This window comes from Falco punctatus (assembly GCF_963210335.1).
Source record: "Falco punctatus genome assembly, chromosome: 1".
In the NCBI taxonomy this organism is placed as follows: domain Eukaryota; kingdom Metazoa; phylum Chordata; class Aves; order Falconiformes; family Falconidae; genus Falco; species Falco punctatus.
In genome coordinates, this window is record NC_137580.1 from 103,969,792 (window position 1) to 103,996,231 (window position 26,440).

The window sequence follows — 26,440 nt, forward strand, 5'->3', positions numbered from 1 at the left end:
CCGCACCAGTGGTGCCAAAACTACTTTTCTAATGTATCTTAAATTGAAAACAGGAAGTGAATTGCTTGCTTGGCTGCCTACCTAACGTGAGGAGAGATACATGGACCCAGGAGAAGCGTCATGTCTCCCTGCATTATGTTCAGATAATACAGGATCTGGCAATTTTGCTTGAGCACTAGAAATCCTTGCCCACCTAAAAACGAGTCCTGAAAAGACAGTGTGTCAGTGAACACATTCACATGTGCATACTCGCCCATTGCAAAGAAAAACCGTAAGATTTTTCAGAACAAGACTGTAATAACATTGATGAAAGTTCCCGTAACAGTTCCTGGATATCTTCCAGAGTAATGAGATCAGTGGCTGAAAAGTACTTCAGGAGCTTTACAAAGCTAAGAGGGATTTACCCCTTGTTACAGCTGGCTGGAGAGCTGCAAGAGGGGCATTTGCTCAGGCTCCCAGTGAGAGGAGGGAAGATACTCCACACCTGCTCCTGCCCTGCCTGCTTCAGCTCCACAACTTTCAGACTTGGATTTTGGCAATGGAGGAACCTTATACCAGGAAAATGTAATCGGTTTCACCCACCTCCCTGCTTAGCAAGGAGAGCAGTAAATGTATTTTAATGTTTTGGCTGTGCACTCGCCTAATAGCTAGAACTTTCTGGGAGCTCTAGCTGGATCTGTTACTACGTGCCATGGATCTGTTGCTGCTGCTAATCTTCTGATCATTTAATGGCTCCCTCCAGTTACGCGATGAATCAGCAGTAGGTGTAACATCAACACACATCACTGGAAATGAAGCTCGCTCTTCCCTGCTAGCAAAAAATCCATGGACTGCAGCAATGCAGGAGAAGGGGGAGCTTCATCCTTGGTGATGAACTCAGCACTTGAAGAACCAAGGGTGACAATTTCATGACCCTGCAAGAGCTAGGCATACCCTTTCAGTAAGGAAGGCATCTCCTTGTTTCCTTGCCTGTCTGTGAGCCTGTGCAGAGCCAGCGCAGGCCATGGCTGTCACTGCATCAGCTCCAGGCTCACTGGGATGCTGGTATCCCCCACCTGTGCGAACCTTTTGCAGAGCATTTAAACATCAGGAAGCCCCAGGGCGTCAGTGGGAGCTGGGCTGGGGTAAGCAAAAAATCAGGCTCCCTGCCTGTGTACATCCCTGAAGCACACTAGATTTTCCGTGTTGTAAAAGTCCTGTGGAAGCAGGAACAAATGCATTTGTAGGAGCTACAAGGAAATCTCCTAAGCCGAACTCCTAACCACCTGCTGTTTCAGCTACATGAACAGCGGCCACCCGTGGTCTCAGTGATTCTGCTAAAAATATAGCCAAGTCATTTGCAGAAGGAAGCACCTGACATCCCCTTCTCCCACTCCAGGGCTCACTCTTACCCATCCTGAAGAAGTGAGCATGGGCTGTGTCCCCTCTTGAAGCAGTTTTCTGAACGCATTTTGAGGAAGAAGCCTTTTAAGGAGCTACATTTTCTTCCCATAAGGTCCCACACATCATCCTGTGCATTCTCACATGCTCCCATCTCTGTCTCACCCAACCATGCAGACATCATCTGCATCATAGAAAACCATAATAAACCACCACATTTTCTTTGGAGGCTTTTCAATTTTAATAAATAAGTGGTACAGTGGTGCCAAATCTGTGCATTGGGGCTCAAGAGACAGAGGTTATGTTTCAGGGCTGGTGTTCCTACAGCAATACTGAAAGACTTGATGCTGTTTCTGAGGCTGGCAGCTGTGGCTCTGACCTCAGTTGTTGCAGCGTCTTTGCATCGTTACAGAACAGATACTGAAACACAAGAAAAACTGACATAGACACTGAATTACAAGCTGTGGATAAGGTGGGGATTTAATTCTGTTTAGCTTACATGAACAAGTTGGTATCTCATTCAGCACCAGAGAACTGCTGCTGTTGTAAAAGCATCCTCTGCCTTGCCAGTTCCTCTCCTGTAGGAAACTGCTTCTGTAGGAGAGCACAGGAACTAAATCAGAATATAATCCCTATGTCTTAATACCATCGTGCGTGAGTCACCCTGACATGTTAAGTAGCTGGCTGCATTAGTGCTCAGCAATTTAAACATTCATTTCATGCTTGACAGGAGAAAACATTACATGGACTGGTCATCCTCCTGCCAGGAGATGTGCAGGGAAATGAGATGGAATAATGAGCTTGCCCGTGGCCACTGCCAGAGTGCTCTCTCCAGTTGCAGGTTTGCAGTTGGACTTCCATGGGACTTCAAGCAGAGCATTTCTTCCTTTCAGTGGCACCCGTTCTACGCGATCTTGGGTGCAATTTGGAGAAGGGATTTCACAGAGGGATCGAAATCTCCCCTCTCCCCGCGCGCATGCTCGCTGAATGTGCTCTCACAGCACAGCAAAGGACTTCTTCAGACTTTACTCAGAATAATTGAAAGAAGAGGGGAAAAAATAGTGAGTCCACTAACTTTTAATCCCTGCTCTCAACTTAACTCTGCTGCCTGTTACATATTCTTTCCAGAGAAAAGTAGTGAAGTATGCTACAAAACATCCATGTCTAAGCAGAAGCCCCAGCCATGCTTCCAGATGACAATCCCTGAGCAGAGCAGAGGGCATAGAAGTGCCAGGAGCCTGTTCCTGAATTCACCCTCCCTTAGTGGAAAACTTCTGCTGGCATTTGTTGGTTGGACTTTGGGATTTTATAGCGTTACTCTGCTAGCAAAGGCTATAACAAAGGCATCACTACAATGGCAAAAAGTGCACTGCCAATTTTTGTTTACTTACAGAGCTGCCAGAAGCTATTTACACATACAGCCATGACAGCATTTTGCTAGGACTAGAGATTGTCCCAGAAAATCTGTTACCACCAGTCCTTCACAGGACAGCTATTCCTCCCTCTTCTACCTTCCTAGCATCATTTATCACTTCGGGAGGTGGATTTATGGTAGCCCGTGTGCTGCTTTGATCATTGCTCCCCACCAAATCAGGTAGGGTCATTACAGAAGCTTTGCTAAATGTTTTGGGCATCTATCAGCCCTGCTAGTTCCTCTCAGAGCTCTGAACGAGGTGGGCACTCTCCCAGTTACAAACAGCAACAGAGCAGTCCGCTGTGCCCAGTGCCGTGGGGCCACTAGCAGAGCAAAAAGCAGGGCCATGCTGTGACTAATGCAGAAATGTAATCCCCTCCTCCTTGAAATTTCTCTGTGGAAGAGGAATAAATGCAGAAGTGCTTATAAAAGTTAGCATTATAGCACTTTTCATTTTTTTCAGGGATAATCTGCTTTCGCTCTAAATGCTTAGCCAACACAATGCCTGGCTATTCCCTAAACACCTTCTAAAAAGCAAGTTTCTCTGCAGCCCCATCCAAAGCAGGCCAGTTTTATAATACTCTCTCAGTTTGCTGCAGCTCAAGCAGCAAGAGATGCCTGGCAGCGAGGTACTGCTGCGGCAGGTTTCTTGGGCTGGGGCTCCCATGTTCAGCTGCATCCCAGCAGAGGCTGGTGTCGGGCTGTGGGGAGCTGCACGTGTCCGTAGGCTGGGCTGTGGGGAGCTGCGCGTGTCCGTGGGCTGGGGACAGGTGTCCCACAGGCAGAGCTGTATTTGCTGCTGGCCAGACCATGTACGTGTGCTGTTGGGAAGCAACTTGCATGCCACAAATGACACACATTGAATCCTTGCCAAAAAGCACAACCTGCCTCTGGTGCTGCTTCCCCTCCAGCATATGCTTTGTAAGAGCTAATGCTGCTGCCATGGGCTGCTGAAGTTCAAAGTAAACACTGTAATGTGGAGAACAGGGTGACAGTGCTTTGCGTGGCAGGGACAAATCTTAAACACTACACAGCTTCAGAAAGATCTGATTTTGGGAGTCTGCCCACAGTTTAGGAAATACAAAACCCTGTAACTGGAGCTGCCAGCACATGGCATAAAGACTATCCCGCTGGGTCTCTGTGGGTGCTCAGAGAGTAAAAACCTGACAGGGAGATCGATACTGGCCCCAGTCCCTCTCCCAGCTGGAGTCCTAGTCCAGTCTGGAGCAGGAAGACCAACAGGATGTGCCCTAACAGTATGTAGGGACATCACAGATCTCTACATTAGCACAGCAGCAGTTTACTTTCCTCTTCCCCTTTCTCAGCAATCCACATGCACTGCTCTGCCAAGAACCGAGCCAGTGCTTGCTGCAAGCTCTCTGCAAAGCCTCCAAGAGCCCCCTTTGAGCTGCAACAGCAAATGCAGAACCTGCCTCTGCATTTGGTATATCTGAGGCTGCTTTTCTTCTGTACGCTACCATGCATTTACTGACACCGTGTAATATCACCCACTCTTTCAGTGTCATGCAACCTTCCTGCAGCTCTTTACATATAACTTTTACTTGAACTGCAGTGAGTAATTCTTTGTCATCAGCACCAGGTTGCTGCTGATAATGGGGCAGGATATGTCATCTTAGCAGAGCAGGCAGGGCTCAGCTGAGCCCAGGGAATCCCTTACACTGCTCAGCTTCTGAGCTGCACAGACCAGATTGGTTTTGGGGGTTCCTGTCTGCAGCATGTAGCAGTGCTGCCTGAAGCTGCTCTGAAGTGGTTTTGAGTTCCTGTGCCTGTTGGAGGAGGGCTGCACTGGGGCCAGGACATGGCCTTTGACAGATTTGTCTCCACGGTTGGCGTTAGTCAGCTTGGCATCAGCCAGAGACATGGCACGGCACGGAGTAGGCTGCCCCTGCTCCCTGCAGTGCTCACATGGGCTGCTGGGCACTGACTGGCCCCACCAGCAAGGGCCAAAGCTCCAGCTGAGCTCTCATTGGCATAAACACAATCCTTCCGCTCCTAAATAGATACATCAACCCTTATGCTCTCTTTTTACCTTTGCATTGACAGAATGTCAGAGCCTGACACAGGAGCCGTGTTGACGTAGTCTGGCTCATCATCTGGGCTTTCTCTCTGCAGAGCTGTGAGTGAAGATGGCAAGCACTGATCAGTAAGCGGGTTGATCTAAAAAACACATACACGCCGTAGACAGGCTGTGCGCTCTGCCAATATTTAGCCTTGCATCGCTGATGTAATTCTGTGCCTGGGCTAAGAAACTGCAGATCACAGTGTCAAGGTCTCCTTGAAGGGGCTTCAACATGGTCACGGCAAATTTGCAAACGCTCTGCAAGCGGCGAGCACAGACAGCTTTTCGAGCCAGCAGAGACTGACTTAGATTTAATCTAGAGAGTGTGCAAACAGGATAACAAGAATCAGTTTGTTTAGGCAGCTTTCATACCAGAGACAGAAAGCTCCTAAACAGATATATGCAGACATTCACCACTATCTCCCAGGCCAGACTACCTGCTACACTTCACAGGAAGCCACACAGATTAAACTGCTCTTTAAAGGTCAGCTTAAAAAACATGCAGCCCCAATTACTGCAGGAGAGTTGCGGGCTGACCCGCTGGACGTGCGTGCTGCATATTTCTTTGTCGGAGGGGATTACAAGGCTGAGCTTGCACCAGGGCAACTTCAAAATATAAAAGGATGTAAGACACGAAGAGTGACATTCTCCTGTAGCATCCCATGGTCAGTGTTTAGGCACAGCCACCTACATGGTGGCCTTTGGAGTAATAGACATCCCAGCAGCATTCAATTACAAGCGTGTGTAGCAATTTGCAAATTGCCTTAGATGTTTATCACAGGCGACTGGAGGAAACATAACTCAAGATGGGGCCAGTGGCCACATTACCCAGAGTGTGGTCTATACTTGTTTAGCGTGACAGGCACCCTGCCTATGAGCCTCATCTCTAAATAGTAAACTGCTGAGAACATACCTTCCACTTGCTGGAGTTCCCATACGTGTATCGCTGTGCTGTTCTCATAGTCTACAGCATCATCTGTGATTAAGAACGAGGACACAATGATGCTGAACAGCAAATGGGCTAAAACCAGACCTTTGTCAACCCCCCATCCTACCACCACACCCAGACCAACCACCCCGTGCACGTGGGTGAGTTTCCAGCCAGGTGGCTGCCGTCCTGCCGCGGATCTGCTGACACTGCCTCATCACTTTTCCAGCCCTGACCGCATGCCTATGTATCTGCAGGCACGGACGGGGATCAGACTGGTCCCTGCTGCTCCTGCCTCCTCTAATCACTCTACAGAGCCAGGCAGGAGCAGGGCAGGCTCGAGCAGTGCAGAAAGCGTTAATGTTAACTCGCTGAAGGAAACCAAACTGACTTCCTATTTTGATTGCAACATTCCAGGGCAGAAGCTAGAAGCCCTTAAACAGACACTGTGATCCAACGTCATCCTCCAGTGGCTCACTGGCTGCAGCCTTCTTGGGCTGGACGTGATGAGAAACCTCAGCTAGGGGCTAGAGCCATGATCCATCTTGGCTATAACAACAGTAAAAACCTAGAGAAACAATGGCAGACCCCAGAGCTCCAGAACTACTGCAGAAACCTCCAAGTCAAAGGGATCAGCTTGGAGGTGAACTCTTGGCCAGTGAGATATCACCACATGCATTTTCCTGCAGAAAGGGGAAACATTCCAGGTCTGCTCTGTGCCTGCAGCAGCCCCTGCACCCTGACTCTGCCGGCCCGGAGCCGATAGGAATCGCCGAGCCTGTGGACGAGGGGCTTTTCCCTTGGCTGAGCAGGCTGCTGTCCCTCTCTGCGCTTCCAGATACCTTTGTGCAACAGGCACACACCGCAGCAGCGACACACCTACCTGAATCGGAGCTGTGAGACACTTCAATGACAACGTTTTGATAGGAATGGGAATCCTCTTCTTTCTCTGGCAGAGAGAAGAAAGAGGGGACACAAAGGACTTCAGGAAGCATAGGTGACCTGGAAAGATCCCTGATCTCCTGCAGGAGAGGGCTGTTTCCCACAACAGAATGCACATTAGGTAAAACATCATTAGTCTTGGTGACAGCCTACACTGACCCAGGAACAAGGCATCCCCAGTGCAGCTGAACCGGGCGATCGCTGCCCCACGGCAGCACCATCTCCAATGCTGCGGAGTGCCAGCCAAGCCTCTTCGGGCACAGCACCACCCGTGGAGTGACCCAAGGACAAATGGAGAAAGCTGGTTCTGAGGCACCATGACTTTTCTTCCAGAGAAAGCTGGTCCTGAGGCACCATGACTTTTCTTCCGGATAGGAGTAAAACCCAGTAAGCATCATTACTATAGCCCTACAGCAGCCCCTGCAGTGAACAGGAGGAGGGCTGGCTCTGGTGGGGAGTGAATCTCCAGGCTCCCAGCTCAGGTTAACAGCCAGGAGGGAGTTTTTCTTCCCAGAGAGTGATAACCTTGCGACTGTGGTGTCTTCTTGGGCTTATTCTCAGTTTCTGGAAAGGAACTGAGCCCCAATCCAAGCATGTAAAATCTAATAGCATCTAGAATCAAGATTTGCTTGAAAGAATTTAAAACCCTGAGCCCTTCATTCTGTTGCTGGTTATTTCAGCTCTCTGGGTGTGCCCGTAAGCAGCCAAACCACATGAGTCCCTATATTGCTAACCTCAAAACCTGCATCCACTGGTGCTGCCACCACTGACACCCAGCAGTTGGTATGGTCACGGCACCTAAGCTGGAAAAGTTTGCTGGCAGTGAGTGCAGTAAGCACTGCTGCTGCCCACCTCACAACCCTCTGCTGCATCTCTAAAGGCTCAAAGGGGAGAAGCACTGAGGTCAACTGACCTCAGCCAGGACAGGCAGCCCCTCCGTGGGCCAGGGCTCTGCTGGCCAAGGCCACACTGGGCAGGAGGGGAAGGCATTAGCCAGCTGAGCCACTCTGAGCAGCTCCGCAACAGCTACACACTGACACTACCTCTAGGTAGTCCTCAGCCACTGAAAGCATTACAACTAATAAGAGTCATGAAGACGTTCATAGGAACACATTCAGGTTTCTCTTTCTCCCCTTTTTGTTCTGCCCCCCCCCCCCCCCCCCCCCCCCCCCCTTTTTTTTTAATGTAAATTCTTTTGGTAAACAAGACACTTTTTTCTTTTTTTCCCCCCTCCTCCCCAGTCTCTTTATTTAAAGAATGCGATTCATGTTTTGAAATTAGTTTTGGATAAAAATAGATTGATGTCTGAGTCAGCACAGGGAAGTGTTGAGTACCCAGGGAGGTGAAAACATTTCACAGATGCAATATTTGCCTTGAAAAGATACTCTGAATGGAGCAGTGCGTTTCATCCCACCTTCATTCACTAGCTTCATCAACCAAGCACACAAAATATTTGAAGGTGTCCCTTTGGCGAAAAGCTTCTGGATGAGGACAGGTCCTTCCCTGTGTGCCTGGGCAGGACGCTGCGGGGCCGCAATCTCTGCTCATGCAAACCAGACTGAGCTAAGAACAGGGAAGCGGCCACATTACCCCATGTGCTCTTGCAGCAATGGAGAATCTGCTGCTGCCCAGAGATGAAACAGCAGGAACAAAGTGTCTTGTGCAATGGGAGCCAGAGATGCATTTATGCTGTCCTGCTTATAGCCAACAAATGAACTCGTGGGAGCTTGGGCATCCCTCAAGCCCCACGGCTCTGCTACCCCCCTTAAGGAGCGTGTCTCCCGGACCCATCCTTGCTCCAGGCCATGCAGCAATAACACCCAGACCTAGGCAAGAGAAGCCTTGTGAGCTCAGTGGAGCCCTGGGACTGCCGGGCTGGTGGCTGGAGAAGGAACCCATCTCACTCATGTGGAGACCTTACCATTGGGTGGTCTGAAGAAACTGGCACAGTTGTAGTAATCCAGAGATATGGGCTCCCTGCGAGAAGAACAGCCACCATTAGCTTCTCCTGCCTGAGGCAGCCCACAGGCTTCCCAGCCTGAGCTGTAAGAGCCAGGACTGTACTGGGACCAGTATGGCTCTGCTCCATCGCACTGGTGGGCAGCAACCAGCTACTTACACGTAGGCAGCGTCCTCTTGCAGGTAGTCCTCTGCAAGCACAGAGGATTTGCCGTCAGCATGCCGTACCACTGCAGAAACCCAAACCGCCATCCCAGAGCACAGCTGGACAAATCCCCCGCGCACAGCTAGAGCAGATGGCCCCAGCAGCCCGAACACCTTGGCACAGCCCCGAAGCCCATCCACAAACAAAGCCTGGAGGCTGGAGGCAGGGCAGGCAGCCCCAATCCACCCCAGGCCTGGAGAAAACCAGGGCTCATCGCCTCTCATGGACAGAGCCCGCCAGCTGGCAGGGAGATCAGGAATATTCCTCCAGTTTGGGAAATGAGAGCACAGCCCCATATGCCAATAATCCTCTTAGGGCAAGCGCCAGCTCACGCTCCATGGGAGAGAGCAGGGGGCTTGCAAGCATCCCGTCCCCCTCCATCCTGACTGTTAATCAGATCAGTGCATGTCTTATAAAGCAATCACTAAATTAACCAAGCTGGAGCTCTGCTAGCTGCAGCAGTGGCTGCCTGCATGCTCCCTGCCGGCTCTCAGCCCTGGTAAGCTCTCAGCACCTTGGCAGCCTTCCCCCCCAAAATCCAGCCACCCAGCTGCACCATTTACCTGTCAGGAAGTTCTGGTACCTGCACTCGGTCCGGCTCCCTGGGAAAAAGCAGAGAACACGTTACGCTCCGGCTGAGCGATGGGAGCGATTCGATGATGGAGCCACCAAGCACTTGGGGGCTGGGGGCCGTGGCTGCACAGTGGGATGCCCCAGGGCAGAGGGGCTGGGACAGCCAGGGGTGTCATTTCACATAAACTGTCCCCATGGCTCTAACCAGGACCGGGCAGCTGCAGCAGGATGAGCGCTGGATTTTAAACTCAGACCCAGGTTAGATCTTGTAAAGGGTCACTGCGCACCATCACGGGTAGGTGCTAGTAACAGGAGGGAATTTTATTACTGCTCGGCTTGTTTCCAGGATAACCCCCCGGTCCAGCAGCGAGTAACCAGCCTCTCAGAGGCTCCATCTTCCCAAGACCGGTGGGAGCTCCCAGCTGGCACCTATACAAATGATGTTTGCAACATCCCCACTTCGGGATTTCACAGTAGGTGCTTCCCCTGTGGCCACGTGGATGGGGAGTGCATTAAACCAGTGCCCATCCCGGGGGAGATGCTCACCATATCCAGCCTGCCGGGAGGCACTGAGCTCCTTGGTGGTTTTCCTGAAAGAAAGAAAAGGGAAGTAAAATCCCAGGTCTGAGCAACTGTCCCGGGGCTCACAAACCACAGCAGTGACTAAGCCAGAAGGACCGTCTGTGAAACTTCCCTGTGAGGTTAGAACAGGGCTCACACTGAGCGATGGGAGCTAAAGAGTTTGGGGTCAAATCCCAAGATGGGAATAACTATGCCTGAATATTGCAGCAGAGTTACTGTGTCTGTATAGTTCTTGGGGGTTTTAGAGATGGGGAGAAAGGTATTTCTCTTGTCAAACCACTTATAAACAAAGAACGGCCATTTATTTTTTGTGATGTACCTGTTCTGCACAGCCCCAGCTCATCTCCTTGGGTCTGATTTAAATGGTTGCCAGTAGGATGCGGTCAGACTGAAGAAAATCCACAAAAAGTGCACAAAAACCCGCTGTCGACCATCAAAAAATTAATCGACCTGATCTAGCTGAAGATGTTCCTGCTCACTGCAGGAGGGGTTGGACTAGATGACCTTTAAAGGTCCCTCCCAACCAAACTATTCTACGATTCTTGCAGTATAGCCCAAGCCACATCCATAGGGTCCAGAACCCAATCCCAAATCTTGAATATTCACGTATGTTGGGTGAGATTCATCCAATCCTGGCCCTACAGCTAGATTTTGTTCGAGGTTTTTTTACCTACCTTGCTATTGATAAGTTTTCAGGCTCCTTAATTTGTTCCAGTCTTCGGGTCGTAGCTAGCACCAAGAACAAAATGAGGTGTTAATTATTACGGCAGCAGCAGATATTTCAAAGAGCATCCACCAGAGGGGATTCCTCCGTACTGGCAAGCATTTTTCTAATGCATCCCAAAATAGCTTCCAAATCGTTCCTTGAAAGTTCAGAAATGGCCAAACCAGGAAACAAATAGAGGCAAAGCTGGTGCCCATTGCCTGCAGAGCCAGCAAACCCACACCGGAGGAAGCTGCTATCCCAACTGCTCCCTTTTTGCCTGTTCTCCCCCAGCCCTGCTTGATGGGGGGGCCTTTCCCATGCTCAGCACCCCCCCTTCGCCCTGCACCCGCAGGTTGTGAGCCTCGGTCGGGCTGGGCTCCAGCAAAGGCTCGTAGGGGGGTTATGGGGCTCAAGCCCAGCAGGATCCCAGGGGTCGGAGCGTCCCCACAGAGCCTGTCTGCGGGTGGTGACATTTAATACAGACTGTCAGCAGCTGATTTTAGGATAAAAATGAAAAGGTCAGCACCTCACCCAACTTGCTGGAGGAAGCAGCAAGAGGGTGATGATAAATGAGTCACTCCTAGCGATTCGGGTTCACCCACACGGGTGAGCTTGGAGGAGCCCAAGCGAAGATGCTGCATTTCAGTGACGTTGCTTTTGTGATTTATTTCCAATGCCAAGGGACATCTTTTTCCTAGAGCTCAGAACTTGCATCCCCGGAAGCATCTAAGCTGGCTTTGACAATCTTGGTCTTACATCATTTCACCGCCTGGCTTCAACGTGACCCTTGTATTTTTACCCCGCCACAATTCCCTGCATGCAGGAACCCCACCCCGCAGCACAGGAGCCCCGTGCAACATTCGTACTCACTGGAATGGAATCGAATCACCTCAAACGTCTGCTGCCCTTCGAGCCTGGGAAAAATAGAGGTACAACCTCAGCAGAAGGTGGGGGTCTGTGACACGGAAAATCAGTGCAAGCCCTCCCCACTCGGCGAGCGGAGGGAAGAGGGCAACAGCCTCCAAACTGGGTTTAGTGAAACGCTGAGGCACGCTGCTCAGCACGTCACACAGGACTCGTGTGAGCTGGGAGCAGTTTTGTAGACCCTTCTCTGACCCTTTAAAATCAAGATGTACTTCTGAGCCATTGCCAGAGCAGCCAGCATCAGCAGAGGGAAGGACCCAGGGACAATTCCAGCTCCAACGCTTTATGGACCAGTTAAGGCCAGAAGAGCATTTTCACCCACAAAATCCATGGTTGTTCACCCATGAAATGGCTTCAAACCACACTGCTTCACCTCTGCTGCTGTCCCTGCCCCTCCTAACATGCCTGGACATCAACCTGAAATAACATACGTGATCAACAATAAAAATAACATATGCCCAGGAACCTCTTTACATTTTAGTTAGAGCCACTCTTCAGAGCACAAGAGGATTCAGCAGCTCCTCTGCTGCAGATGCACAGAGGCACTTGCCAACTCTGATTTTGGGACCCTGAAAGCGCCGCTTCCCCCCACTCCTCTCCCTCGAGTCACCCCCCATTCCAAGCCGGTATTCACAGCTCGGGGCTGGCGGGGAGATGAAATGTCAGGAGACCTCCTGGCGAAGTCTGTAAACGCATAGAGTTAAACCCCTTTGCCTGCAAAAAAGCCCTAACTAACCCAAAACAGAGCTCTCAAGGGAGCACACAATAGCACGAGCCTGAAGTCAAACCACCTAACCATCCAGTCAGGAATTTCCAGCAGCTGGGATGGCTCAGTACAAGCCCGCAGGATGGTGCCTGCGCTGGCTTTCCCAACGATGGACCACACCAAAGCCCTTCCCCCATCCTGGAGCAGAAGCAAACACCCCAACCCCACGGAGGCCTTTGCAGAGCCCCCCTGCACCACATTTGCTCCTATATCAAAGGTTACAAGCCAGCTTTTTTTTTTTTTTTTCTTTTTTTTTTTTTCTATTATTCAGCTGTGGTTTGTCTGTTGCTGAAGGAAATAAGGGGGTGTGCGTGTGTACACGATGCGTTTCCTTCGTTGCTGACGCTGCAGGTCGGTGGTTGCTCTGGCACAGGGTCCCACCGGCACCAGCCAAGGGCAGGGTCTTGTTTGTGAAGTTACCAACCCCTGTCCCTCACCCTGGGGCACGACAGGACAGGATAAGGACTTGCTCTTCCAATTCTCTGAGACTTTTTTTCCAACTAGTTAATGACTCACAGGTATCACAGTCAGAGCTTCAGTTTCATTTTGGATTATTCTTTGGAAAGGCAGCGCCCTGGGCTGGGGCTCACCATCCTCCACGCCCCATTCTGGGGTTCCTTCATTTTATATCAATCCAGATTTCAGCTGGGAGGCATGGAGTGGGTCTGGCTCCAGCCAGGGTCTCACCCGGGTGAGCTATTTGGGGGAGAAATGTGACTGTGAAAGGCAACTTACTGGTTCGTCCTCTCACTTGGCTGCTTCTCTCGCTTGGTGGCTGGAAGACAAAGGGGAAAAAAAAGCTCTTAGAAAAGGATGACTTGGGAGTTAAAGATCAGAAAGACCAACAGAACACATTTGCAAAACTTCTGCAACCAGAAGCATGAGAGGACAGCGGAGGCAGAGAGCAGCAGTTGCGATAGGGATTTCATTAATTTTTTTAAACCGTGTTTAAATCGTAGTATTTGTCTCAGACACCGCAGAGCAAGCCAGGATTCCCGTCTCCAAAGCCCCAGACTGCAGCCTCTCTCCCCCAGCATAACCCACCCAGTGCCCAGAGGTGGGCTTGAAGCCCCACTGGGGTGGTTGCTCACCCCACTCAATTTATAATTAATGGATATATGAATTTATCCCCCAGGCTCTCCTTCTGTGCCTGCCTTCCCCCTGCCTGTCTGCCCCAGAACCTCTGCAGGATTTGTGCATCTGGAGCTGGCCCTCCTGGGTCGAGTGTCCCACAGCCACCCCCTACGGTGACTATGGGCAGGGGTCTGCAGCCCATGGCGTTGTACCCACCCTGGGGAAGGGGTGCTGCAGGGGTGGGGGTCCTTCCCCCACCTCAACTGCTCTCTGGCCGCCAGCAGAGACCCTTCCCAGCTCAAGGTGCTGGAGCATCCCGGTGAGGGCGGCATTCCCCGTGCCTGCACGTGGCTGAGCAGAACCAGACCCACCCAGAGGGCACATCCCGAGAGGAAAGGGTCAGGCTAGCGTGCCCCGCGCCCCCCCCCCCCCCCCCCCCCCCCCGGACCCCAAAGCACAAGGACAGGGCCTTACCGGAGAGCTGGCACTTGACACAGAGGCTGACGGCGGCCCCGAGCAGCATCAGCGCGGCTGCCCACAGCAGCTCCAGCTGCGCCATGGCCCGGCTGCATCCAGCCTGAAACACAGCGGCGAGGGGACCCCGTGAGCATTGAGGGCATGTCGCTCAGAAAGTTTTTACCCCCCCGAAGGGCCACGTTGCCTTCACAACCCCAAAGAACTGGCCATTCGCTGAGGACACAGAAGAGACTTTAAAATTATTTCACAGGGCAGCAGAGGCAGCGCCCTTTCCCCGCGCTGCTCCAGTCCGAGGGGCTGCCCACACACGTTCCACACCAGTAACACCTGAGCACACCCCGGGGCTGAGCCCTCGATTCATTGTAGGGAAAGAGGGTCACGGGGTTCCCCTCAGGGCACTGGCACAAAGAGGAAAAACCCACTTGAATTTACTCGTTCCCAATCCCCCGAAACCCACATTGCCATCATCAAACGTTGTCAGCAGATACTATTTTTTTTCACATCTAGAGGACAGGGCAAAAAGGGAGGCACGCGGAGATGCTCAGAGCTGCCAAGACCTTTGTGCAAGACATTCTGGCTCTTTCCCTGCAGCACAGAATTACTTTCAATGTTAAATTCCCCACACTTATTTTTTCTGCATTGAGCTGGCCCGGACACCGGCTCTTCCCCTCCTTCCCACGACAGGCTCTTCCACAAACAGCAGCTAACATTTTGCAATCATCAGTATCATTTGGCTTCAATTTCTTCCTTTAAAATACAAAACCTCCTATAAATATCACAGAAAACAGCCTGCTGGGACTGAGACAGATCATTTAGCCCATTCCTATTCCCTAGGGCCAGCTTTTCCTTACTTACAGATTATTTTAATTTATTTTTGTTTTTAATAAACTTCTCGTTTGGCACCTAGGGATAGAGATGCTTTAGCTTGCCAAAGGCCAGCACGTTGTCGTTCTGCCTGGTGGGAAGCTTTGCTCCTGCCTGACTTCAATCTCCTTTATTACCACTGAAGCCTGCGCTGTAATCAGTAGAGCCACTGTGAATGGGGGGAGGAAATATATATATACATACATATAATTAATAATTGAAATATTAAAGCATTAAGTATCAATACAGTCATTATAAAGATATGTATTATAAGTATAGTTAAATATATAAACATAGATTTATAGAAATGTAAATAATAAAGAATTTAAAACATCAATAACAGACAACAGAAAACAGCAGCCTGATTCTGCCCTGCTCAGCACCTTTTGCCTCCGCTTGCATAAAGCGGAATAAACAGCATTTCTCTGCCCAAACTGCAAGCCGCTGCCGCTCCGCCACCCCGTTCGCATGGGAGAACCCTCAAAGCCCCCACCCACCCCCGTCCAGCAGCCACACGAGCATCCTCCTGCCCAGTGCTGTGGCCAAGGATGCTGGTGGGAGGTTTGTGGTCCAGCTTGGCACCGGAGTCCTGGTCTTACACCAGTATCCTAATTACCAGGGCGCAGTGTAAATCCGTGTGGGGCAGGGGAAGGAGAAGACAGGCACAGCCTCCTGAGCACCTTGCTCTGCCCCTGCCAGGAGGGAGCCATCGCCACAGGGCAGTCAGGGCTTGGTGCCAGCATCCTCTCCAGCATCCTCTCAGCGCTGCCTGAACACCGCCTGGCTGCCCAAGAGTGACCCGACACCCAGCAGGATGTAAACTCATCCTTTGTTGAGAAAAATGGGTGTATTTCTACTCTTTGAGGCTGCTGGCCTCCCAGCACTCATGCCACTGTGGCTTTGCTCTCTATAGACCCCCAGAGGCCTTTCCTTCCTTTCTTAGGAAAATGGGATGAGTAATTTTAAATTAACTGTGTGCCCAGACCCCCCCAGACCCACCCTGGAGGTGGGGGACCAGCACCCCCAGCCACAGCTGGGACGTCAGGGACAGAGCCTGGTCAAACCCATGTGGTTTCTCACATCATTTTCCCTTGGCTCAGCATCCCCCCTGGAAATCACGAGCTGTGGATCATCTCTAAAGCATCTGCAAGAGGCAGCTAAGGGAAGCTGGCCCGAGGCCGGTGACCAAAATTCATTATACAAAGGGCTGTAACACTGTTAGTTTGGGGGGGGGTGGGGGGGGTGGGGTGTTGCCCTTTTTTTTTTTAAAAAAAAATTAAAATAAAGATAAGGTGGAGCTGAAGGCGCCTGACACCACTGACCTAGTTTGTAGCGCTGTAGGAAGGCCAGCATCTCCCTTCTAGACCCAGTTTTATCTCTGCGGTGGGACAGTATCTCAGCAAAGCCAGGCTGCTCCCGAGCCCCCAGCCCCACAAGACCACCACCAGCTGTTACCCACCACGGCTGCCCTGCAGGGCACCACGCATCCCATCCCCATCACAGCATCCCTGCAGCAAAAGCTCCCACGGGCACCAAGCCATGAGCACCCCACCAGCCTGGGGGGTCTTGTGTTCACCGAACACCCGAGCCCATGGAAATCCTCCCTTCTGGTAGAAAACCTCCTCTCGGCAGGAGCTGATGGAAGGAGGTGATGAACAGATTGATGACAAGCAGAAGGCTGGAGGCACTTACTCACGGCTGGCGGGATATAAATAAAATATTTGGAAGGCTGAACATGCTTCCCTGGCTCTCCGCCTTGGGGAGAGGAGAATAAACAGCCTCCAAGCACCCAGGTCTGTGGCAAGACCCATGTGTATCAGAAGGGCGCGCAGTCCCGCTCATCACCCTGGCTTTCAAGATGCTAAATTCAAACATGGGGGAAACCAGGTTCCCAGCTAGTTTCAGGAGCAAGATGCAGACAGCATCAAAATGCCCCGTTCTGTTTATACTCTTCTCTGTTCTTCTTTTGTATGTTTTGGTTTCCCCCCCCCCCCCCTTTTTTGCACCAGCAGAAGGTTCTTCTTGCACGAGGGAGCTGGTGTGGCCACAGCACGTGCTGCCGGTGGTGCAATCTCCCGGGAGCAGCTGCCCTGAATAAGCAATTCCAGGGAAAGACAACGCTCTGGGCTGGATAAAGCTGTGATGCCCGCAGCACCGCAGCGAGGGGGGAGCCTGCCTGCCCCAACAGGGGCTGCTTGTCTCATGGCCTCAGATATTTACAGCAAGCAAAGAGACAATTTTTTTTTTTTTTTTTTAATGGGAAGAGTTAACGAACTTGCAAGTGATCATTCACCCTGTACACGTTAGGTGTTTTTTCAGCCCAGCTGCTGGTGCAGAAGGTTTCTAGTCCTAAATTAAGGATTCAAGCCCGTTAACAGGGCTCACGGTGAACAGCCAAGGGAAGAAGAGGCTGCTTTACCAGGGAACACAGAAAGATCTCCTCCTTTTAAATCTACTAAAGCAAAGAGCGAGAGTACATGGACACCATTAATCCGGCCAAGAGAGAAACACCAAAGTGAGCAAAGCTGTTTAAATTTAAATAAGACAATACTGGCTTATATAGTGTGGGGGTATACGCTGGATATGCACAGGCTAGAAATAAAAATCCCTAATGGATGGAAAGTCTGGAAGAACTTTCCAACAGCAGCAGCAGTGGGAAAAAGCTCACTTAAAACCCCTTTAACAGTACTTAAAATGTACTTAAACTTTTTGCTGAAAAACCAGGAGGCTGAGGAATGTGTTGATGTGGCATCAGCAGAAAGGGGTGGGTTTCTGCAAGATCATTTCTCACAAAGTCATCTTAGCCCCGTGCAGGCATCAAGCCCACCCCCAAGTTCATATTGCAAGATAAAGACAGAAATCGCAGATTAATGTCATTTATTTAACCCCTTAGGAAAAAAAAATACCCAAAAGGCAAGTATAAAACAGTCGTCTTCTTTCCTCTCCACGAAGTTTTGTAGCCTGCACCAGTTTGCAATAAATTAGACTAATTCAGACTGATCGGATGAGTCACTGGCATGAAATATAAAGCGGAGCTAAATTAAGGTTTATTTAAAACCTTGCCATATGAAATTTAGCACACGGACTTGTTGAACAGATGCAATATTCAACTTCACTCCGTGTCTTGAACGTTTCTAAGAAAGGAAATGCTACTTTCTGTTTGTCTGTGCTGCAGAAAGTCCTATCCATTTAGAAATTAAAGTCTCAGACCAAGGAAGGTCCTGTGGTTGGAACCACTTCAATGACCAGCATGAGCCTGTGGAAAAGCTCCTTTCCAGAGGTCTGCACATCCCATTTCCTACCAGATCTTTTATGCCAGTGTTCAGTTTTCTTAGGAAAGCTGCTGCCATAGAGATAAAGTCTGGTTTTGCACAGCTATTCAAGCAGAGCGTGCTTTATTTTATACCAGGGGAGCGGTAGATGCATTTTAGTAGAACACAGGACGAGAGGGAAAATTGGAATTGATAAATCAACTTTCACATGGATTATTGCTTTGCAAAATGCTTTAAAAACCCTCAGGTGGAAAATACAGTGGGAAATCCTAACTGCAACAAGCACGCCAGCATAAGGACATAATTCATAGAAATATCCTGTATTTGCCCTTAACTTCCCCCGTTTCGGGCAGCATCAAAGCCATGAAGCATCCTTTGCCACTGCTGCAGAACCCAGGGGAACGCCACGGTAGGAACTACAGATATCGGCAACCCGTATGTATGTAACTATGTCTCCTACATAGTCCAAAGCAACGAAAACGAGCCAATAACACACAAGATTATCCCATCAGAATCCTGTTTTGCTAAAGTGTCTGCCTCAAGTGTCTACCTCATGGCCCGTATTACACCGAACATTGATCACAAGAGAAAACTGATGGAGAGACAAAGCTCCTTCCATCTAGGATCAGCAATTTCAAGGACTTCTGTGCAGTAAAATAAATACATTCATACACACGATGCCAGCCAGCCCTGAAACCGATGACAATCCCAGAAAGCACAGGTCAGTTCAGCCATTTCATAGGACTGGGCTTTGGAGGGGGAAGCAGCGTGGTCTGCAGCGGTCCCAGAAGCAGGACCAAAGAGATTTGGGATAAGGGCAGCTCGGCCTGAATCTTCCGGAATATTTTAGTAGATGTAAATGCAGAAATAACGTAATGAAAAACCAGCCATGTTACCATCAGCAGGTGGGGTAGGAAGATTTGAAGAATAATATTGTAAAACGGGCAGTCTAGGCTGTACGGGCAGAGTCTCATCTTGGGTCTAGAGGGGTGTAAATGCTGCCGAGATATCTGGTACCTTTCGTACCTTGGAGCTTGTCAGGCAACAGCCCCCAGCTGCAGTGAGGGGTAACAGCCAGCACACGGCTTTCCAGAGGGGTTTTACAGGGATGACCTTGAACTCTATATAAAGGTCACCGAGATCTAGCCGAGGCTCTCTGGGCTCACCAAAATCAGTGGGGCACCCCAAAAGCCTTCACACGACCCCCATGCACCCCCAGGCACCCTTCTCTCCCCATCCCACCTTACCCTCAGCCGCTCGTCCCCATCTGTCCCATCTCCTCCTGCACGGTCACACGCCACCAGCACTGGAGCCGGTTCCTCCCGGGCTCGTTCACCAGCTTCTGGTTTCCTGTCATCATCTGAATCACCAACCCCAACATCCGCCGCTCGGCCATGCAGCCCCCGGCCGGCACATGAGGGGGACCCGCGGGTGCCGCTTGCACCGACTCACCCCGCGCAGCTGCTCGCAGGAGCCTCTCGGCGCATCTGCCCTGGCAAGAGGATGAGGCTTGGATGGTGGGGAACCACAGATGCCACCAAGGTCCCTTCCCAAGCAGCACCCGAGTTTCAGACGGGGCTGGTGCCCCAAAAAAACATTCAAGTTTCCTTTTAGCAAAGAGCCTCGGCAAGATTTAACACCACACACTGGAAGCGGCAGATGCTGCGCGGGAAAACTCGCGGCAGATAAAGCAAAGAGCAAATCCTCACTTAATTTCTACAGAAAAGATACCGAGTCTCAAAGGCAGAAAATAGCCTGAGGTCACCATTGCTATGGGCCAAACCTGGAGCTCCCCTCCAGAGCTGTAGGAATAAAATAATTTCTTATGCTTCAGCATCAGTAGTTTGCTGAGATCAGGCACAATTTCACTGTATTCTCAAAAAAAAAAAAAAAAAAAAGAAAGAAAAAAAAAAAAATAAGTAGTTCCTGATAAATTTTTTTGGTGCTTAAATAGAATAAGGAAGGTTTATTAATACCAAGGAATTTATCTGCTGGCTTAGAGCCCTGTTACAGTACATGGATTGTGTATCCTGCTCCAAGGATGGGAAAGCCCACACACGCACGTAACAGCCCCGAATAGCTGTAACACCGGCACATAACAGCACACGCTTCACAACTGCAAACAAAACCACGTTTCATGCTGCTGCTCATGAAGGCTCTGTAAAACCTCTCTCACATACAGCCATGTAAATTATTCACTAAAGGGAAATTCTGTTATATTTAAATGAGAGCGCTCTCAAGCTGCCACAACCAGTCATCTACATCCACATATCTCTCTCTCTCTGATAGAAAGTGACTCTTCTATCATAAAAATGATAAAAATCACCAACTGTTCACAACTTCTGCAACTCTGGGATGAGAGCTTTGCTATCAAGCTTTCTGAGGAAACATTGCTTTGATAAGATAGTTAACCACTGTACATGCAAATACATTTAGACTTTCCCTCTTCCAATTCTAGCCCGAGGTGCAAAAATAATTGCTTTGATGCACCCTCCAGAGCCGTCCCCACCTGAAATCCAGGTGCAGAAGCCGATCTTGAATAATCTGAACTATGAAAAAAACGAAGATTAGAAGAGCAAGACTCACCTTTGAATCGCTTGCATGCTTTCTGGCTGGCCTCTGTGTAAAGGATACTACATGCTATGAAATGTTTTTCTGACTGCTGAAACCGTTGCTACAAAATTGGCGTTTCTAGGAGAAGCCTTGGCTAGGAAGTAGTTTGAGGGGCTTTCTGATGGGATTTTTACATATTTAAACCTAAGCTGATAACTGAAGTTTTACAAAAAGAGTTCTTTATAGTGGCGCTGATGCTCTGAACACGCCGGAGACGATTGCAGTTTGCCTTTCCTACCAGAGATCTGTGCCGCGAGGAAGAGCCAGGGCTCTAACGGCGCTGCCCGTTTGCTTGGGGGTTCTCTGACGGCTCCCACGGCTTCCGAGATGACTCACTGCCGTGGCCCAGGTGTTACCACAGCTGGCACGGGCTGCAGCGAAGTTACCTCGTGCCAGTCCCCTAACGGCCTCCTGGACCGACACACACCACCGCTCAGCCTGCGGTGGGCAGGAGCTGCTGCCGTGCCCCCGGTGCAAAGCGGTGGGGTCACCCCCTACTTTACACCAGCTCCTGGGGAGGGCGATGCCCTTTGGGGCCACGGGTCCCCTCGAGCTGGCACCCACCTTGATCTCTAACCTCGATTAGAAGGTAGGCAGTGCAGTAACACACACCGCTGCACAGATACTATCTCCCTCCTTTGTATTTCTCATGAGAGGGGCTTGGTGTGCAGGTCTACCGACACAACCACAAGCTCTGCTCCTTGTGGGGTCAGACCAAGCCCAAGCCTCCTCTGACGCACACACAAACCTCTCGGACACCAAACCTTGGGATGCCGGGCTCTGCCCCGTGTCTGCCCTCTCCCTCCCGTAATCCCCCGCACCTCCGCTGGACGCAACACTAGAAACCATTTCTGGATTGAGGAAAGGTCAAAGACTCCAGAGCATCATGCTTTTGTCCACTGCAGTAAGTTATATAAAACACCACATTGTGATTTCACCTTTCCACGTCCTTTTCAAACCACACCCATTTCAGCCTGGTCTTGCTCCCCCCCACCCCCATAACAAACACATAGCACCTACTCCTTCGGGCAGTTCCACTGGCTAACGAAACACTATTTTCTCCTTCAGCTATATAGCTACCCACGTATAGGAACATCTCCCCAGGCCCAGAGAGGCTGGGAGAACCCACCTTCCCCCCTGCCCAGCTTACCTGCTAGAGCTGCAAGACTGACCACCCCAGGGGCTGCCTCCCACCCCTTCAGATAAAGGTGGGGTCAGCTCAAAGACCAGCTGGTTTTGCTTGAACCAGGTGTTATGGCTGACGCTGATCAGAAATTAGCAGCCAAACGAGTAGAAAACCGTGCATCACCTAAGCCTGGCCCTTCTGCAGAAACACACCCGGTGCTGGAAGTTTTGGGGACAGGTTTTCAAGCTCTGCGAGTGAAGCGCCGTCTGCCTTGCAGGAGACCAGCACCCAACCCCCCAGTACTATGGGACCACAACAAGCACTCATCTCATCCCAACCCCCCCATGACTTGTTTTGCCAAATTTTCACGGTGGCTTTAACGAAAGCCACGTCTTGGAGGAAATTTTCTGACATGCTCAAGTAGTGCCCGTGCATTTTCGTACAGCCCGTGGCATGGCTTTCCGCATCGCTGTAGGGGCATGAGCGTGTTCCCAGCCCAAGGGGAAATGCCACCTCCTCCCCTGCCCCAGCTGCACACCCCACTGCAAAGCTCATCTCACCCAGCTGAAACCAAAAGCAGCTCCCTTACAGCTGAAGATACATGCTGCTACCACCCAGTGGAAAAACACCTCACAGCTAGGATGGCAGGGCGCTTTGCAAAAATTTGGCCGAGTACGGTTTGCAAAGACTAATCCTGTCCATCCCTATGGTGCTATGAAGCTTCATCCTTGTAGACACAGTAATTCTTACATTTCAACACAAAAACCTAGAAGGTTTGAATGCTTTTGATTGCAAACCCTAATCCTGTCCATCCCTATGGTGCTATGAAGCTTCTTCCCGTCCTTATCCCTAGTTCATCCTTGTAGACACAGTAATTCTTACATTTGAACACAAAAACCTAGAAGGTTTGAATGCTTTTATTTGATTCTTTTTTTTATACAGCAATACAAATTATACAGATTCATTACAGTACAGGTTTCGCAGGGGTTTATAGAGGTACTTAGTGATATTTTTTTTTTGGTTTATTTAAAACAAAGAGGCAGATCTTGGGAGCACGGTGACACGAACGAAACAATCTCATAGTAGGAAGCAAATCCCTACCATGGGGAACACTAACCTGGCTGAAATCTACTGGGCAGAAAGGTGGTGGCAGCGCTTCCAGTGATAACATAACCGAAACATCAACCCTGGGACACTCTACAGAAGAATTTGTGAGCTTACAGGTAAGCAGGTTGTTCCTGTAACAGCGCTGCGAGCCCTTAAATCCCTTGGGTGCACTCTGCTGCAAAGGGGACAGAAATGAAGCCGATGTTAGAATTCACCTGCCATCGAGCAGGCAACATCACGTACCAGAGTGGCTGCAGCTACGGGCAAGGAAACCATAAAATGCTGTGGATTTAGTCACCCAAACAGCTACAGTAAGATGAGGAACACGATCTTAGACCTAATAACGCTGACACCGCACATGCACCGTGACGCCGTGTGTGCAGCCAGAACCTGCCCTCCCCTTTTTTGTGCCCATCTAAGCTTCAGGCCGACGTGAGCAGACACGGGGAGGAACCAGCAAAGCTCCCTACTGCGCAGGAGAGCTGCAACCTATACCCCTGTCGCTTTGGTAGTACGTTTCTCCAGTTCGTCCCGAACATGTAATGGCATCAAGGTATTGCTAATGTGCATCAGGCTTCAGGGTCAAGTGTCTGGCACTGAAGGATGAAGTCCTTTCAGAAAGCAGGGTCAGAGAATAAAATCACACCATCTTAAATGCTTCTAATCGGTTTGGTAATTCTGCTGTAGTGGGTTGTATCACAAATAACAGATTAAATTGCAGAATATATACATAGAATGTGTGCACCAAATAAAAGATGGCCCTCTGCCACTTCAAATATACTTGATTCCTTAAAATCCTGCAGTGGATAAGTGGAATTTGAGAGAGGGATTCAGCCATGAGCTTAGAAAATTCCAATCTCAGCTGGAAATCAAATTCCCCTTCAGCCAGAGAAAATCCCCCTTCTAAAAATTCAAGACTAGCATCACCTGCAAAATTGCATCCCAAGAATCCAGTCCAGAGAAGCGCCCTTGAGAACTACAAACGTAACTGATTCTACGCTAGAATACGCCAGGATGGATGAAGAGCCCCAATCCTTCAGAGCCCTCGCTCTTGTCTGGTAGCAAAACACAGAAACCATCGGAACGTACAACAGAAACTCCACATGAACTCAAAGATGCTCGCCGTCAGCGGTTCGTCGCCCGTGTTCTTGCTGGGTGAACAACCACGAGGCGTGCTTCCACGCAGTGAGAAGGAACGAGGTCGGTATAAAAACCCAGCGATCTACGCCTGGCTGCAAACTGCATCGCTTGGAGCGAGCCCGCCGGGCGCAGCCCTCGTCCTGCCCCACTGCAGGTGGGCAGGGGGCTGCCTGCGGCACAGGCGCTCCCACCAGCCCTGCTCACCACCCAGCAGGACAGGGGCTGCCCGGTAGGCTGCCACGCGTGAGCACTCTGGGACAGGGCCATGTATGCATTTCAATACGTGCCGGCTTGATTATTAAATCTTTCCTCCAAAAAGCAGGGGTTCCAAGGTCACAGGATTTGCTCTAACGTGCTCACTATTCTATAATCTTTCCTGAAGACAAGTCAGCAGCTAGTACTACAGGTAGCAAATGCCCCTACTATACTATGTGCTAAAGTCAGGATTGAAACTATAATAGTATTCGTAAGACAAGTTGAAAAATATCAGCATCACCCAAAACTGTCCCAGGACAGCAAGTCTCATCCACAATTGCTCTCTGTCACGACCAGCTCTGGGACACCAAGCATTACTTCAGAAATTCATGGTCAGCACTGGAGACTGTTAGTGGCGCCAGCACATCTCAGTAGTAGTTACTCAGAAGTAACTCAGAAGTTAACATCTTCTTGCTACTTTAAGGCGGCAGGAAAGCCACCCTCAAGGGCACAAATTTAACTCGACCCTATCACCAGCCCATCGTTTGAGTATGTGAGCACTCCTCCACCCCTTTCGTCAGCCATCAGAACAAGGTTCAGGACCAGAAGCACCCAGAGCCCCCTCCAAGGCAGTTACTGACTCGCACAGTTCAGTGAGTTAGCAACACACCAGTGCCAGCACTGGGCCGCTGCTGCTAGAGGACTGGGATTAGCCCCTGGGTTTGGGAGCTCAGCAGCGTTTCTCTTTTGGCGGTTGCCAGCGGAGTTTTGCAGCACATTAGATGCGTGCTGCTTCCTCCTGCATTGTCCCACAGCTTCCAGAGCCACCACGCATGCCAGCCTTCCCCGCCTGCAACCCAACTGGAGAAACACAAAACACCTTCTAGAGCAGCAAAGCAAATTCCATTTCAGTTCCAAAACCCAACTGCTGCACACCTGACTTCACTTTTGCTTATTTTTTAAGTTCAAGCTTGAAGAAAGCTCTGCACAGCTACTAGAAAGAACTTGGTGAGAATACGAATAGCCAGAGTGAATTACCCATTTGTTACCACCGCTGGTAACCTCCTCTGTCTAGGCTTTGCCATGCCAGGCTTAGCTTTAAGCTGCAGGTAAAATTCAGCATTACAGATTAAACCTTAACTGCTTTTTGCTGGTGGGATGGGGAAAACATCATCTTGCTTCCTCCTACAAAACTTTAAATGCCACATCCATATATTAAATATAGTTTCATCAGCTGTTGACACGAGCTAGTTTGATATGCTTCTGTACAGGAAAATTTTAATCAATTAAATTTTTGAAGGGGGAAAGACAAAGGACTGGAGGAGTCTGACCCTAAGCCATACGGGAAGCATTAATGCAGAATGCTACAAAGAAACCAGGCAATGCATTAATGTTTGCATATGAAGAACTACTAAAAAAGAAAAAAAAAAAAAAAGGTATTACATGATACCGGGATTAGGCTGCATTTACTAGTGTGAAACCCTTGACCAAACAAGTATTAGCAGATATGGAAAAATATTTATAGAACTAAGGTGAGCCATTTTCCACCTCTCTGCCTGTCTCACAAATCAGTGTTACTTTCTTCCACGCAGAGTGATGGAATTACGGCTTCTCCCACCAGGTTTGAAGGACCAGCTATGAGCAAATCAAGGTAGCAGCCAAAGGACACTACCCTCACGCAGCTGGCCCAATTCTAAAATATAAACCTCAGGTTGTTATTCATGACGGGCAGCCAGCTGCTAGTGCACACGCCTTTTCAGCAAGCAGCTCCAGAGCAGGATTTGGATTCTCTGCTCAAGCTTCATAACAGCAGGTCTAAGGAGAGTGGACCGAGTAGCCAGAAGGCAGGAACACTTGCCACCCTTTCATGCTACGTGAAGCAGTAAAACCAAGCAGGAAGGTCAGAGCTCCTTTCCTCAATAAAAACCCAGCTCTCCCTCCTTTAACCTAGCCTGCAGTACGCACATACTTCAAAGGCGCAGTGCAACAGCTTTGTTAAGTTACATCTAGTGGGAAACAGGCCAGCTGAAAGCTGGGAGAAACTGGGCAAGATAGCAGCAAGTAGATTATTTAGTCTCCCCACAAAGTCCACGTTAAACCAATCGATCACTGC

The 26,440-nt window shown here is 50.0% G+C and overlaps 1 protein-coding gene and 1 long non-coding RNA gene across 9 annotated transcripts; one reads left to right on the top strand and one right to left on the bottom strand.

Moving 5' to 3' along the window:
* Positions 1 to 1,597: 1,597 nt before the first annotated feature.
* On the bottom strand, positions 1,598 to 22,119 carry LAT2 (linker for activation of T cells family member 2). 8 transcript variants are annotated; one of them, XR_013923715.1, is made up of 14 exons: positions 19,394 to 19,638; positions 14,008 to 14,110; positions 13,195 to 13,234; positions 11,640 to 11,683; positions 10,738 to 10,792; positions 10,028 to 10,071; positions 9,472 to 9,510; positions 8,864 to 8,933; positions 8,666 to 8,721; positions 6,686 to 6,751; positions 5,788 to 5,850; positions 4,845 to 4,929; positions 1,880 to 2,403; positions 1,598 to 1,800 (listed from the first exon to the last, which is right to left on the bottom strand). XR_013923715.1 is itself a non-coding variant. In XM_080365185.1 (14 exons), the coding sequence occupies exons 2-14, from the start codon at positions 14,090 to 14,092 to the stop codon at positions 1,787 to 1,789; spliced, it is 756 nt and encodes a 251-aa protein (XP_080221311.1). In that variant the 5' UTR covers positions 14,093 to 14,110; positions 19,394 to 19,638; the 3' UTR covers positions 1,598 to 1,786. The 8 variants fall into 8 exon arrangements, 7 of the variants coding, with proteins under 7 accessions (XP_080221311.1, XP_080221309.1, XP_080221308.1 ...); XM_080365185.1 differs by having other exon boundaries at positions 1,880 to 1,974; XM_080365183.1 differs by lacking the exon at positions 19,394 to 19,638 and adding an exon at positions 21,910 to 22,119 and having other exon boundaries at positions 1,598 to 1,974.
* Positions 2,403 to 4,070, top strand: LOC308053697. The gene is made up of 2 exons (XR_013923769.1): positions 2,403 to 3,489; positions 3,522 to 4,070. It is a non-coding gene; the product is annotated as an uncharacterized lncRNA (long non-coding RNA).
* Positions 22,120 to 26,440: the final 4,321 nt, after the last annotated feature.